This window comes from Protomyctophum parallelum (genome assembly GCF_964188405.1).
Source record: "Protomyctophum parallelum genome assembly, chromosome: 5".
NCBI lineage: Eukaryota > Metazoa > Chordata > Actinopteri > Myctophiformes > Myctophidae > Protomyctophum > Protomyctophum parallelum.
Genome location: NC_139702.1, coordinates 24,477,829 through 24,493,494, shown reverse-complemented (window position 1 = coordinate 24,493,494; position 15,666 = coordinate 24,477,829). Strand labels below are relative to the sequence as shown.

The 15,666-nt window shown below is 44.0% G+C and overlaps 1 protein-coding gene across 1 annotated transcript in view; it reads left to right on the top strand.

Annotated features, from left to right (window-relative positions):
• Positions 1 to 15,089, top strand: part of fhdc1 (FH2 domain containing 1) — a gene marked incomplete at both ends in the record, with an annotated part of 33,628 nt that extends 18,539 nt beyond the window's left edge. Inside the window, 6 exon segments of the mRNA XM_083764379.1 lie at positions 1,191 to 1,261; positions 3,108 to 3,215; positions 9,620 to 9,690; positions 11,299 to 11,416; positions 12,234 to 12,398; positions 12,861 to 15,089. Of these exon segments, the coding sequence (XP_083620505.1) occupies positions 1,191 to 1,261; positions 3,108 to 3,215; positions 9,620 to 9,690; positions 11,299 to 11,416; positions 12,234 to 12,398; positions 12,861 to 15,089 (2,762 nt within the window).
• Between the last annotated feature and the right edge of the window lie 577 nt (positions 15,090 to 15,666).

The window sequence follows — 15,666 nt, the reverse complement described above, 5'->3', positions numbered from 1 at the left end:
GTGATGCGTATAAACACGCGCACACGCTTGCACGCACACACGCACACACACGCACACACGCACGCGCGCGCACACACACACACACACACACACACACACACACACACACACACACACACACACTCGGACAGGTGACCCAGTTATCTGAGCCAGCAGTGAACTATGTGAAGTGGTTGGAATGTGTCACCCGAGATGACCCAGTGTAGGTATAGGTACAGTTACACACACAGAGGGCAACAACCAAGTGATGATGTTGCATTTTTCACCAATGTTTGACGATGTTATACATTTTGACCTGAGATCAGATTAAAAAAAATGTCTTCTAAATCCTGACGGTTTTCTGAAAAAGCTATGTTTATATGTCAGTCGTTCTTTGATTTTTCTAAAATCAGACCTACAAGTTCATAGTGCGGCACTCAGTGCCGCGCTATGAGCTTGTAGATCTGCTATTTTTCAATAGCTAAAGCATAACATAATGCTAACACCAAAAGGGTTTCCCGCCCAAAATGGGTTAAATGGGCATTGTCCTTGTAGTTGAAGCAACAAGCATAACTGTATCCCAAACCTTGCTCTACGAGGAAAAGGAAACACTATGACCCCATTGAGTTTGTGCTTGAAATGTACTGTAATTCTGCAAACTGTTAATAAATATTTCAATCAATCAATCAAACCCTGCTCGTTGTTATGCTGTGGTGTGATGGCTCAGGGTAGAGCACTGTTTTCCAGACACTGGTCGGGACCCATTTGTGGGTCGCAGACACATTTTTATGGGTCCCTTTATATTTTTGTTTCCTACATTTAGTTTTTAATAATTATTAGGCCTATTTAAAAACATTTTCAAAAAAACATTTCCAAAATAATTATATTTTCCCAGGAATTAAAAAAAATCAATGATTTTCTTTTTTCAGTAATTTCATGAATAAATTAAACAAAATCAAAGGAATTCCATAAATTAAAAAACAAATGTTTAAGAAGTAGTGAAAACTCGTTTGAGTCCCGGGCAAACATAAACATGATTTCTCTTTTGGATCACGGAATAAAACGTTTGGTGACCACTGGGGTAGACGAGGACAGATAGAGAGTATAGCAACTTGCAATGGGCCCGGTTTTCTTTTTCGACAATACATACAGTACTGGGTGCCAATAGGTGGTGTGTTGCAGTGAAATTGATGTGTCTTTGTTCTGTGTAGAGCTGATGAACTGTGAGGAGCTTCATGCTATCCTGCACCTGGTGCTGCAGGCAGGGAACATCATGAACGCTGTGAGTACACAGCTCTACTGCGTCTATACTGTATTCTATATGCATTTTTCCAGTTTTTCATGTGTCTATGAGGTAACAGTATACATTAGACACCCTGGAGTTGTTTTTTATGTGCAATGGTGTATTAACTTTGTATTTAGGGTTTCTTCCTGGAGGCTGAACCCTTGACAGTCAAACGGGCCAGTGAAATAAACAGTAATATTGTGACAGACACTATCAGCCCCTCCCCTAACCCCGTTATCATACAACTACAGCTGTGGGTGTGGCTTCAGTTCAGGTGGATCACCACCCATCACCGCACCCACCAGGCAAACCAAGCATACGTAACCCTATCAGTGCCGGAAGTGCTTCAAAATAGGAGCTCTGGGTGGCCGGGGTTGTCTCAGCGCTTTTACTCTGAAAGCCATGACCCGGAAACAATCTACTAAAAAAAGTTGACTTTACATTGCTAGCTTACATTGCGATCATTTTAATTTATACGATATATGATCCAAAAAGCGTTCATATTTTGCGGGAGAGACGGATGAGGAGCAGAAATGAAGCGCCAGCATATCGATCCGTTCATAACCACGGAGAGCGCCCTGGATTAGGAGATACGAGTCATTCTTTCCGCCGCGCTAACATGTAAATCAACGCCAAGCTAATATGAGCCCAGAGCGTAGCATACGGCAGCCGAAAGGCGCACGGGCCATTGAGGATGCGCTAGGCTAGGATGTCCAGCGACGGCTCAGCTCGTTTTTAATCCTTAAGACGTTTAGGGACGTCTTACGTGCAGAAACAGTTTTAATTAACTGGTGGGCGTGTCCACATAAAAGCATGATTTTAACAAATACTGTACACTTTTTGTAAAATGTTCTTCCTCCTTATATTATAATAATACCTGATGATCATGTTTTAGGGTGGAAAAGAATCGTGGCACTCCATCTTTAATGTTATTTTTATATTTGTTTTACTATTTGTACCGGTCTCAATGTTATGTTATGTTATCATTGATTTTGGACAGAAACATCTTATCTCCATATCTGCTTTGAAAACTTTTTCAAAATAGTAATTTGAATAGTTAAAATAGCCGATCACAAATCGGCTAGTTGAACAATTTTTTAATGTTTTTCAAAATAGTAAAAAAAAGAGTCAACAGTCTAGAGACTACATAACAAGTGACTACAAGTAACAAAGTTAGGATATAGTGTGTGTGACAGTAGACCTCCTAAATGCAGAGCACCAAGTAGGCTATTCTGAGAGTTCTGGTCCTAGAACTGTCATGTTCAGGAGCCATGGAAAGAAATTACAACCCACGCCAAGGAAAGGAGGACATTTCATCACTAGGACTTTTGAGTTTAATTGACTTTTAAAGGAACATTTTGCAACATCATCTACCCAGGTCCTCTCTAACACTCACAATGGTGTTGTTTGCTGACAAATCATTGATTTACAAACCCACAGTAACTGATTTATAAGATATCTGGTTGTGTCACAAAACATTGTTAAAGGGATAGTTCATATTTTTTTAACTTAAGCTGTATGAAATACTTGCCATTAATATAGTGGTTGCAACTGTATTAATTGATAGCCAGAGTCCCGTGGTGGGAGTTCTGCTCTGGTTTTGGTGAAATATCAAGTAGTTCCGGTCATTTTGTGGGGGGCACTGGGGGCCACGCAGTAAAGGTAAATGAATCCACAAAACTAACGTTATTTGTATTTTTGAACTATTTCTAAAATATTAGTGCAACTTTCGTTATTTTTTTACCCCTCTATCACATTTTTTGTGTCCATATCACTACGCCCATTGTTCTTGTATTGTGTCTTATGGTTGCGTTGTGTCTTATGGTTGTGTCGTGTGTTTCAGGGAGGCTATGCGGGCAACGCTGTGGGATTCAAGCTGTCCTCTCTCCTCTCGCTGGCTGACACCAAGGCCAACAAACCAGGCATGAACCTCCTGCACTTTGTGGCTCTGGTGAGTGCGTCTTTATAGAAATACTTACATATTTATGGCATCCATAAGGCCATCCATAATGTTCCTCTGCCAATCACTGTCTCCAGCAACCAGATGTGCCTTGTGGAGATGGGGTCTCCGAGCGAGAGACCCATCTCTTTATATAACCCATTTGGCCTGATGTCGAAATTAAAAAATAAGTTCGCTCTGAAAGAATATATATATATATATTCTTTCAGAGCGATTTTTTTTTTTTAATATTTAAAGATTTGTGCCGCAGTTTTTGCGATAAAAAAAAAAAACCAGACGTACAAGCTCGTATAGCGCGTGCGCTATGAGCTTTTAGATCTGCTATTTTTCAATATCTAAAGTATAACATAATGCTTAGTTAAAACACCAAAAGGGGTTCCCATTCAAAATGGGATAATGTGTACGTATAAATGTGATAATACTGTATTATAAATGAAGAAATTATAATATTATGTTTCCAGAGTCCTTTATATATTAATTAATTTCGTAATTGTTAGTCATTTGTTACATTTCCATTATTAACTTTCATTGTGTTACGGGTCGTACAGTTCCAGGAGAGTAAGGGAACCCTCTTTGAGTAGTTTCAGTTTATATTATATTATAGTTTCAGTATTCCATTTATTTTGTTGCTTAAATTAAATCAATCTTTTTTTTTTTTTAAGATATTTTTTTTTGCGGCTTACGCCTTTTATTGATTTTTGAAGGGACAGACAGTAGGCTGACAGGAAACGGGAGAGAGATGGGGGGAGACATGCAGTAAAGGCCGTGTCGGGTCCGGGAGTCGAACCCGCGGCACACTGCGACTGGATTACCAGTCCGGTGCCCAGACCGTTACGCTACGGCCTGGGCCAATTAAATCAATCTTGACCAAGGCACGCTTACACTCTATTGAGCCTTTGTGTTTGTATGGCTAATGCATACAGTAAGTAAGTAACTAAGTAAGTAAGTAGCCATGTTGGTTCCCATGCAGGATATGTGGCCCATAGCGTAGCTACAGTATCTCCTGTTCCCACAGCGTGAGGCAGCTTGATGTACAAGTACATCCCCCAGACATGATGTACTGTACAAGTGCACTCTCTGGACTTGATGCTAGTATGTCGCAGGGACTTACCCCTAGGCCTGTCACAATTATTACATCATCGTCTAATTCAGGGGTCTGCAACCTTTTTTTAAATTAAGTGCCATGTTTTTATTTTCTAGATCGTCAGTGTGCCATATCAACATTAATTAATTGGAATGACACCACGTGAAAAATTCCAAAATTGTGGATTGTCCACAAATGTACAGTTTTTTAATATTTTCTTTCACGTTGTTGATCATTAGACTCAGAGCAATATAGAGTTCAGTTTTAATGAATGTAGAATGCAGGATGTAATTTACACACAAATGTGAGGGACATTTATTTGACTGCATTTTTTTAAATAGTTTATTTAAAACCAAAAATACTCTCTCACACACTTGCCAGTGTACCAGTGATCACCCTCCTTTGTGCCAATGTTGGCACTGGTGCCTAAGGTTGCCTACCCCTGGTCTAATTCCATGATGAAAAATGTTCATACATTTTCAAATATTTTACACAAATATCAGGAATAGCAGATCTACAAGCTTCCTTGAAGATCAGCTATTTCCTCTATTTAAAAATGGTCTTGAAAGTATATTATTAAAAGTGTTCTTTGTATAGTTAGTTATTTGTCATATCTGCTGTTGTGCAATTTGTGGTAATGAAGCCTAGTAAAAACCAAACAAAATGTTAAAGTTGTATTCATTTGTTCCAATATTCAATGCCCAATACAATTCATCGCCAACTTAAAATTGTAATCAAGACAGCCCTACACGACAATCCAACCCTTGATGCCGACTTTGCTGAGTGCCAAGCAGGGGGGCATCGGGTCCCATTTTATTACTTACTATGATGACCTGGCCTGGCAGGATCGAACCCCCGACCTCCCAGTCTCAAGGCAGACACTCTAAAGAGTAGCATGGGTACAAAAATTAAACAAAAACAAAAAACACATTGCAGCAAACACCAGCCTTTATCGGATGATACAAATGAGGGTGGGAACCCACTAGGGCTGACCTCGATTAGTCAAATAGTCGACTAATCGATCGGAACGGGTCTCAGTCGACTGACCACCTCTTAGTCGACTGAGCAAAAAAAAAAAAACATTTATTTTTTTATTTTTGCCCCAAAAGATTGTATATAAAAATACAATATTTACAAAAATATATAAAAATATTGTATTATTCCACTAGGTCTGTGGGGGACATAAACACATTTGAACATTCTGACTGTTCAAATCTCCAATGTGCATGTGGAGTGTGTCTGCCTGTGTGGCAATGTGCCACTGCCTGTGACTTGAATCGCACAGTGCGCTGGCCTGATAGTTACTAAACAACCAACTAGGCTGTGGTCAGAAACTAAAAACCAGGTTTACTAACATAAACATCAAATCGAATAACACCCTCATCACTGACAAGCTTGATGTAGCCAACCACCTGAACATCTTCTTTACAAACATTGCAACAAAGCTGGTTAGCAAACTGCCCTCCCGCTCTGGGCGTTTTGGTGTAGAGCACATCAAAGCCTTCTACAAAAACCTTGGTGTTTGTAAAGATGATTTCAAAATGGCAATGGTAACAACCAAGGAGGTACTTAAAAAACTGAGTGCCCTCCAACCCCACAAGGCCACTGGCCATGATAATATCCCCTCCAAATTTCTCAGAGACTCAGCCTTTTCCATAGCTCCAGTCATCACCCACATAGTTAACCTCTCCATCAAACAGGGACAGGTCCCCCAAGATTTTAAACTGGCCAAAGTAACCCCCTTGTACAAAAAAGGGAGTAAATTAGAACCCGGCAACTACCGCCCTATTTCTATTCTAAGCTCCATCTCGAAAGTGATGGAAAAAATAGTCTATGAACAGGTTGAAAAGTATCTTGCCACTAATAAATTGCTGTACGAGTTCCAATCTGGTTTCAGAACATCCCACTCCACTGACACATGCCTCCTCTATTTGAGCGACCACATCAAACACGAGGTGGACGCTAGGGCATTCATCAAAAAATCGATTTATCGATAAATTATCACGAGTCGACTCGCAGCAGAAGCGAGTCGAAAGTTGAGCTTTTTTTTTTTTTTTTCTCCCCTTTTTTCATTGCATTCAGAACGCGCCCTTAATTAAAAACCAAATGCAGCTGTGTAGTCTATGTGGCTCTCAGCGCGCGGTGTCCCACTATTGAGACTGGCTGAAGTCTGTTTGAACTGCGCTGTGTCAGAGGAGTAACAGATAGAAGCACGCAAACGTTACCCCCAAACGATATCCCCCTCACCTCCGTGTTGGAAATATAACGTCTGTGTTCCCGAGGCTACATTCATGCTGACGCAATGTCTGTTTCTGGCTAAGCTTTACGCGCAGGGCACATGAACCTCTCCGTCTCCGGTCAGTGCGGGTTGTTGTTTATTTGCATGGCTCAGAAAATGAGTAACAAACTAACATGAGAACGTTATCGAGTTGTGGAGGAGGAGGAGGAGAATAATAATGTAAGTTATATCTCTTATTGTGTTCTCGGTGCTGCTGTTGCGCTGTGTGCCAATACCACTACTTTACCTGGATAACATCATCTTTTGATTATTTTCATTTTGACATGATTCACATGAAATAATAATCCTGTACCGGAACCGCGTGTAGCGTTTGGTTTCATTAACGCGATCGTCACAAAATAGCCTACAGCTGCTGCTGCTAAAGATACCAAAGATTGGACATTTTTAAACGACGCAAAACTTAGAATTCCCCTCTTGCGTACCAGTGCCACGTGTCCCGCGGACCGGCACCGGTGTTTGGGAACCTCTGATATAGAAGATACATGCACTGTGACTGTGTCATATTGGAGAGGCCACTGAATGTGCTTGCGCAGACAGTGCTTTGTTTGACATGCTCCGTATTTGAGCGCGCGGCAGCTCCACCCGCCCCTGTTAAATCCCCCCCCGCGCGCGCGCGCGCGTCCGCCCCCCCCCCCCCCCCCCCCCGCCAGAAACGATAAATCGATACGACTTCAACTTTACTGTCCGACAAGTCGACTGGGAAAAATCTCAAGTCGTTAATGCCCTAGTGGACGCTGGAAAATACTGCGGCATGGTCATGCTGGACCTCCAAAAGGCTTTTGACACCGTGAACCACTCCATACTGGTTAACAAGCTTAAAGCTATTGGTTTTGATAGCACATCAGTGAGCTGGATGCAATCCTACCTGGAGGGGAGAGAACAGATGGTGGAGGTGAACGGAACACTGTCCCCTCCCCTCCCAGTGAGCTGTGGCGTCCCACAAGGAAGCATACTAGGGCCTTTACTGTTCCTAATATATGTTAGCGACATGACTTCAGCTTGTGACTGCAACTTGTTCCTGTTCGCAGATGACTCAGCACTGCTGGTCTCGGACAGGAACAAACTGCAGGTTGAAAAGACCCTCAGCTCTGAACTCGGTAGAATCTGCACCTGGCTCGCTGATAACAAACTATCCTTACACCTGGGAAAAACTGAATCCATCCTCTTCGGATCAAATAGTAATCTCAGCAAGGCAGATGGCTTCTTGGTTAGAGTGGGTGACAATATTATCACACGAAAAGACCAAATTACCTACCTAGGTTCCATCCTGGAGGCCAATCTTTCCGGTGATAAGATGGCCACCAACGTAATCAAAAAAGTCAATCAAAGAACAAGATTCCTTTACAGGATCTCCTCACTGGTCAGCAAAAACACCTTGAAGACCTTAACAGGAGCCCTCGTACAAGGTTTCTTTGACTATGCATCCACCTCTTGGTACCACAGCACCTCAAAGGCCCTTAAAACAAGGCTCCAGACCTCCCAAAACAAACTGGTCAGGCTCCTACTTGGCCTCACCCCCCGAACCCACCTCACCCCTGCCCACTTTGACAGGCTGGGATGGCTTAGGGTCGACGACAGAGTACAGCATCTTGCAATGGGTCTGGTCCACAAGATTCGATACACCACCAAGATACCCATGTACCTGTCTAAATACTTCCTTAATGTAAACGAAGTCCACACCCACAACACCAGAGGGAGTGCAACAAACCATGTACAACCCAGATTCGGCACAAACAAGGGACTAAATTCTTTTCGCTCCTATGCCACCAAAATGTGGAACGCCCTACCAACAGTCATTAAGACATGTGAATCCCTTGACTCCTTCAAAACCGCTCTCAAAGGGCACCTACGGATGGCTGCAATTCGAAACTGGCCTCTGTAAAATCTGAATCCCCCCCCCACCCCATTTCCCCTCACTGTATATGTATCTTTTCCCTTTTTGCTTCCTATATGATGAATTCCTGTTCTGTTCTTTAGCTACATAGAAGTGTCTATTTGTATGTCTCTAAATGTTTTGATGAATTGAACAATGTGGACCCTGTTGTAAACAAGTGTAATGCTTAATTGGGTCGTCCACTCACAGTTAACAGTCTTTGTATTGAGTTTGTGCTTAAAATGTACTGTAAATTCTACAAACTGTTGTCTCACCTGCTGTGCTCAATCTGGCTAATGACAAGCCTCTCAGTTGTTCTGGAGTCTATCAGGCCAGATTCAAGTCACAGGCAGTGGCACATTGCCACACAGGCAGACACACTCCACATGCACATTGGAGATTTGAACAGTCAGAATGTTCAAATGTGTTTATGTCCCCCACAGACCTAGTGGAATAATACAATATTTTTGTATATTTTTGTAAATATTGTATTTTTATATACAATTCTTTGGGGCATTTTTTTTTTTTTTGTGCTCAGTCGACTATTAGTCGACTAACAGCAAATTTATTCATCTATCAGTCGACTATACAAATCCTTAGTCTGGGACAGCCCTAGAACCCACATATAAACACAATATACAATACGATACATGAGCTCATCTTTATCACCCTTGTACGAAAGAGCACCTTGGTGGATTTTTACTCATCTTCCTCCTCTCTCTGTTTTTCTACATGAATATTTCATATTGGGGAAAAAAAGCAATCGCTCTGATTTGAACGTTTAAATTGATTGATGACTTCTTTGGCTGGCATGATTATATAACACTTAAAAAATAAAAATAAAAAAGCAATGTGCAGAAGAGAGGCCTGGAAGGTGAAACAGTTGTGTGTCGTTCACGGCAGGGGGGGTGATGACGGGTAAACTGCGTGAGACGTGATTAATATTGCAGGAGGGGCCGGAGAGGAAGCAGATGGCACCCAGAAGACACTTGCATAACAGACAGACAGCAGTCACTTCTTCAGTAAAAATAAACTTAACAACATTATGATGAAGATGTAAACTATGTCCTCTCTCTCTCTCTCTCTCTCTCTCTCTCTCTCTCTCTCTCTCTCTCTCTTTCTCTCATACATGCATGTAGGAGGCAAAGAAGAAAGATGAGAAGCTACTGAAGTTTCCAGAGAAACTTCAACATGTTCAGAGTGCCGCAAGGTATAGTATAGTGGCCTGATCGCCACTGCTGGAGATTTTATTTTATTTTTACTTGCGACCCATATTAAGTTCATGGGTCCCCAACCCAGTGTTTGATAAACAGTCCTTTCATAAAACACTTAACCCCTAAAGTAACTATAAACAGCTCCTCACCTGACCATGTTGTGAGCAGCCTTCAGCTGGGTGAAGCTGAAACTGAATTCACCTCTGCAGCAATTCATATATTTCTACCTTTCTTTCCCTTTTTTTGTAATTGGCTTTACATACAGTATTTCTGTCTGTGCACATGTTTGGTGTGAATCAGAATCTGCTAAACATAGAGCTCTGTGTATTTAATTGTTGGATTGAAGCCATTACAGCGCATGCTGCAGACACATTAATATGCAAGCCAGGTACAGTACAGTACTTAGACAGAGACTATTGTTTGTCTGTTTGTACTCTAGTCCCTCTGGGAGGCAGTGGCTTGCCAGGCTCTGTGTGAGTTTGTCACGGTCATCGCTGCATGGCAGCATCATGGTACTAACATGACTAGTAATCATCATGCCATATGGATGGACGTCGGAGAGACAAGGATTAGTCAACACAAATATAGATTTTAGACACTACTACTACTATACTAATACTAGTAGTAGTGTCTAAAATCTATATACTATATATACTATACTAATACTACAGTATACTATACATATCGTCTCTGTCAGGTGGAAACCTCATATGTCCAAAGCTGTTACTTTGTTCAAATTCAAAAATAGCAAAAGTAGCAGATCTGCAAGCTTGAAAAAACGCTGCCAATCTGCTACTTTTGTGTGACACCGGCTGTGGTATAATAAAGTAGGGCGTTAATTTACAAATAAACACAAACAGTTAGAATATGGACAATGGACATACGAGTTTTCTGCCTGACTCGGTGGGGAAAATGAAATGTTTTCGGTTTCTGAAACCTAACCAGTGTATGACAAACAATGTTTGCGTGTGGGGCTGTTTCACAGCATACTGTAGTGTACTGGCTGTATTGTGGAGTCCTTTAAAGCGTCTCCCAGGCTCCGCAGGCTGTTAGACTGCAGTCTACAAAGCTGCAGAATATAATGACACAGCATAATGCTCAACATTATGATAATAATACTGAGAGCTTCAACACACACATACAGTAGCAGCAGGAGGGGGTTTATGTGCTGTTGGTTCTCTAGAGCCAGACATTATTGCTGATATACAGTATTGTGGCCATTATTTGACTTATTGGACGACATTCACATCATCAATATTATTATGCAGCCAATGTCTCCTAATTTTTTGACCATGCACTTTCAACAAGGTGTCGCAATTTTGGGCATGTCATTACTCAAGTAAAAACAAACAAAAAAACAGCTCTGTTATTTTTGAATACTTTTAAGTAGGGTTTTTTAAGTATTGGTCAAAACATCAGTAATTCTAGGGCTCTCCAAAATCGGGTTCAGCATTAAATATGCCGTTTTAGTCGATTAATTTATGTGGTGGATTTACAAAAATCCACACATTCAGTGACTATTTGTCTACTGTCTTCTCTTATAAGATCTCAGTAGGGTCAGTATTTATTGGTAATGTCTACTGTGTGTCCATGTTCTCCTACAGGATCTCAGTGGAGAACATTGAGATGGACTTCTCCTCCCTCTATGTGAGGACCAGGTCCATGGAGGAGAAGGTCCAAGGAGAACAGGACCTCCTGCTGCAGCTGGAGCCCTTTCTGCAGGTGAAACACACACACACACACACACACACACACACACACACACACACACACACACACACACACACGTGCGCACACGCACGCACGCAACTACGCACAGACCAACAAACTACACTGCTTGTGTAGGCCTACTCTCATCTGATCTGATCTCATTCTCATCGTATGTAATCTTATTGTATCAATTGTCATCTAACACAGTGGTTCCCAAACTTTTTAGACTGTGACCCAAAAAAGGAATGTATTACTTACTTACTTTCACTGCGATTTTGCACCCATTTTTTTTTACACTCAGTGTCAATTATCTAATGTATTCCTGGGTGCTACACTCCCTATGCCAACCTGGGGAGAGCAACGGACTGACCTTATGGTAACTTATATGCATGAGGAGTCCAAAGCCGCTTCTTTTCACCTGACAGGGGGGAGTTTCCCTGGTTGGACGTAGCGCGTGGAAGAAACACGTTATTCTAACCAGTTCCTTTACCCTCCATCACCTCCAATGTTTTGCTTTTTTGGGAATGTTTTTTTATAAAGGTTTTGAAATAATAATAATTTTAAACAAAATATAGAAAACAAAAAGTAAAAGGACCCATACAAATGTGTCCACGAAACACAAATGGGTCCAGACTCCCGACCCAGTGTTTGGGGAAACAGTGATCTAACTAATCTAATGGTGTTCTCTGTGTGTGTGTGTGTGTGTGTGTGTGTGTGTGTGTGTGTGTGTGTGTGTGTGTGTGTGTGTGTGTGTGTGTGTGTGTGTGTGTGTGTGTGTGTGTGTGTGTGTGTGTGTGTGCGTGTGCGTGCGTGCGTGCGTGCGTGTCAGAGTTCAGTACGGACCCTGCAGGACCTGCAGCGGCGCAGGTTGGACCTTCGCAAAGAAGGAAACGCTCTCATTGACTTCTTTTGTGAAGACAAGGATACCTTCAAACTGGACGAGGGATTTCGCATCTTTCAGGACTTCTGTCTCAAGTTCAAGAAGGCTGTGAAGGTGAGCTTCTCTTTAACATACTTTCTTACTTGAGGTGGTTGAACAATCTCCCGAAATAATCATTTTTCTATCTTATTTCGTTGTATCGTTGTATTGATCATCCCTTTTGGGGCAAAGATTGTCATAACGGAGTAGTTCGCCCAAAAAAGCACTTATTTTCGATCAATTACACACCCCATGAAGTCTTTATTACTATTATTATTATTTGTCTCGTTGCTGAGCCAATCATTTGATGACCGGGTTATTGATCAATAGGAGTCTTAGTAAGAGACCCTTTGAGTCTCCTTCTGAAACTCTTTAGGCTTATTGGCTTACGAATCCGAAAAAAACTAAAACATCTACATGAATTCAAGGCTTCATGAGGTGTGTAATTGATTGAATATTTTTTGGGTGTACTACTCCTTTAACATGTTAGCTAGAAACAAAGTCTTGATCTTTGACCTCTTGACCTTCCACCGTCAGGACAACCTGGACCGGGAGCTGAAGGAGGAGGTCAGGCAGCGTCGCCTTCGAGAGCTGGAGGAGAAGCGATTCGCTTGGTCAGCTGCCGACCAGAGCGGAGGCATCGGCCGGAGCAGCAGTGAGAGCGACATGGAGCTGCTCACCAAGGAGGGTCTCCTGGACTTCTTCCAGCAGAGGTCCCAGAGCCCCCACAGCCCTCTGGGACGCTCCGCCAGCGCACGTCGCCACCGCCACACTGTCTCCGCCGTGGCCGCCGAACGTGAGCTCCAAGGTTACCTGGAGCTGTTCGGCGGCAGCTCCTCCGACTACTCCAAGTTCAACAGCCTGCCTCGCTCCGGGCGAACCCCTCAGCGGAGGACCACCCCCTGGCTCTTGTCCCAGGACGACAACCGCGAGCTGACGGGCCGGGACAGGCCGCTCGCGGCGACGTCCCCGCGAGCCGAGACGGAACCCATCAGCCCGCTGGTCAGATATTCCACCTCGGGGTTCGGCGCAGAAGAAGACCCGTTCAACAACAACACGATAAGCTACTCGTCTGTGTCCGAGGGCAGCGTCCTGCCTCGCAACTCTTATGTCTTTCAGAAGACAAGTCAAGCGCATAACCTGGCAACCATGGGGCATATGAATGTCAGCGTTGAGAAGCACCTGCTGGTCCGCGTGCCACAAGCTTTTGACCTGTGCAGTCCAAACAATAACAATCGTCACACACCCTTTGTCCACCAAGGGGACGTACTTCTTACTGATTTGGAGATGGAGACCCCTCCACAGTCACCTGTCCTGGACAACCTTCCAGGTCATAAGACCTCAGGAAGAGCAGTGAGTCCCAAGGAAGGAAACACGGTCCCTCATGCCCAGTTGGTGACGTCTCTTCATAAAGGGAAAGAAGAAGATGAAGACAACAACAGCACCGTCTCATCCACGACCTGCGATACGACCCTCCCTCTGGATCCCTCGGTTTCGAATAAGAAGCCAGTACTCTACATCCTAGACTGCACAGAAACGGACTGCTCCGTTGCCTTCGACTGCTCCGACATTGACAGCTCACCGCTGACGAGAGAAGGACTGACGTCCGACTTGAGAACCTTAGACTATAACAAGGACAGCCAGGAGAACCAGCAGAATCCCAGTTCCCTGTCATCTAACCTGGAGTCCATGTCTACCAATGACCGGACTATCTCCACATCAACCAATGAGCTCTCTGCGCCACGCTCTCCGGGCGTGGCGTCCATTACTCTGCGTGCTGCGGCCGAAGAGTGGGACACTGATAGCTGTGACACTGCCGAAGGCAAACAGGTGGGGGAGAAAGCCGTCCAGACCAACTTCAAGAGCAAGGTGGCTTCCAAAGCATCCAAGGCCAGTGGAACTCATGGCATCAGAACGTTGACCACCAGTGAGAACCAGGGCATGCGTAAGGTCGTGCCTATAACCAAATCCACCAGGGCCGGCATCCACGTGAAATGGACAGAGCGAGGCGCATGCCTGGATGGCAGTGAGCCACATCGGCCCCTTCGTGACCAGAGTACCCCGGCCAGAGGAAGAAGTGAGAAGACCTGCCGGACCCCGCGACACTCCAGCCTGCCTCCGGACGAGTCCAAAGTCAGGTCAGGCAGCCTCACGTGCAGCGTCTCCAGATGGGCGATGCGTGAGTCCTCCTTCCGCAAGCCCAGCGCCAAGCCTCTGAGGAACATCCCCAAGCTGGCACCGGAGGAGAAGATGTGCCGCTCCACCATGAGAGCCCTGGCCCTCATGGCCCATAGCCAGAGCCAGAACCTGAACCAGGCCGGGGTGAGCTCCTCTGAGGTCAGCGGTTCACAGACGCTTGTCCCCAAGATCACCTCGGAGGTTCCCAGCTTTGCCCGGAATACCGTAGCCTCCTCCTCCAGGACCAAGAAGGAGCTCGGCCCCCCATCTGTACCCTCCACTCCTTCCAGGAGCCCCTCGCTTCTGGCTCGGACAGCCTCCTCCAAACAGAATAAAATATCGCCTACGACCCATGCCACTGCTCCACACAGTGAGACAGGCAGTCTGCGTAAGGCACAGAGCGCAAAGTCCCCCAGACAGAGTTCCTACTGTAGCGACACCCCACCACCACCACTACCACTACCACCACCACCACCGGCACCTTCAACGCGAGAAGACGCTCGCAAGAGTAATAGCTTTACTGAGAAGTCCGTCCAGACCAAAGACTCTGTACCATCCAGCAAATACCCCAAACCAAGCTGGAAATAGAACTATAGACCTGCGGGAACTTCAATGAAGGGGGACTGATTCCCTTCAATAGACGTTTAGTTTCCTTCCTGACTTAACACACGTTGAACGTTCAACTTGTGTACCGAATATTTGATGCAAAAAGGTACGAATATAATCACAGATCAATGTATGATTGACCAAGTGGTGACTGACCTCACCTCGTCTGTGTGAGGATGCGCCACTTTGCTTTCATTGTTTGGTTTATGAATTGCGAAGAGAAATAATACCAGACGATGAACTAAACTGATGAAAGGCAAATTATCCCACATTCGACACAGAGCGTTCATGGCCAGCTTAGCGGTCTACTGTAATACTACTGTCTGTTATGACTCGGTCCAAGTAGGCTAAACAAACACTACTGAAATATATAATGCTGCTACTGTAATTAGCTTTGACAATGTGAGACATGTGATTGTCTTTCATTTCAGGGTCGTGACACTTTACCTGGCTGCTTGTTCTTTCTTTGCCTTTTTGTTTGTCCTGAATGCTGTTCTGTTTTTCTACGTATCTCCCTGCTTCATACCTCAGTTAGACTGTAGTGGCCTTGTACTAGAAC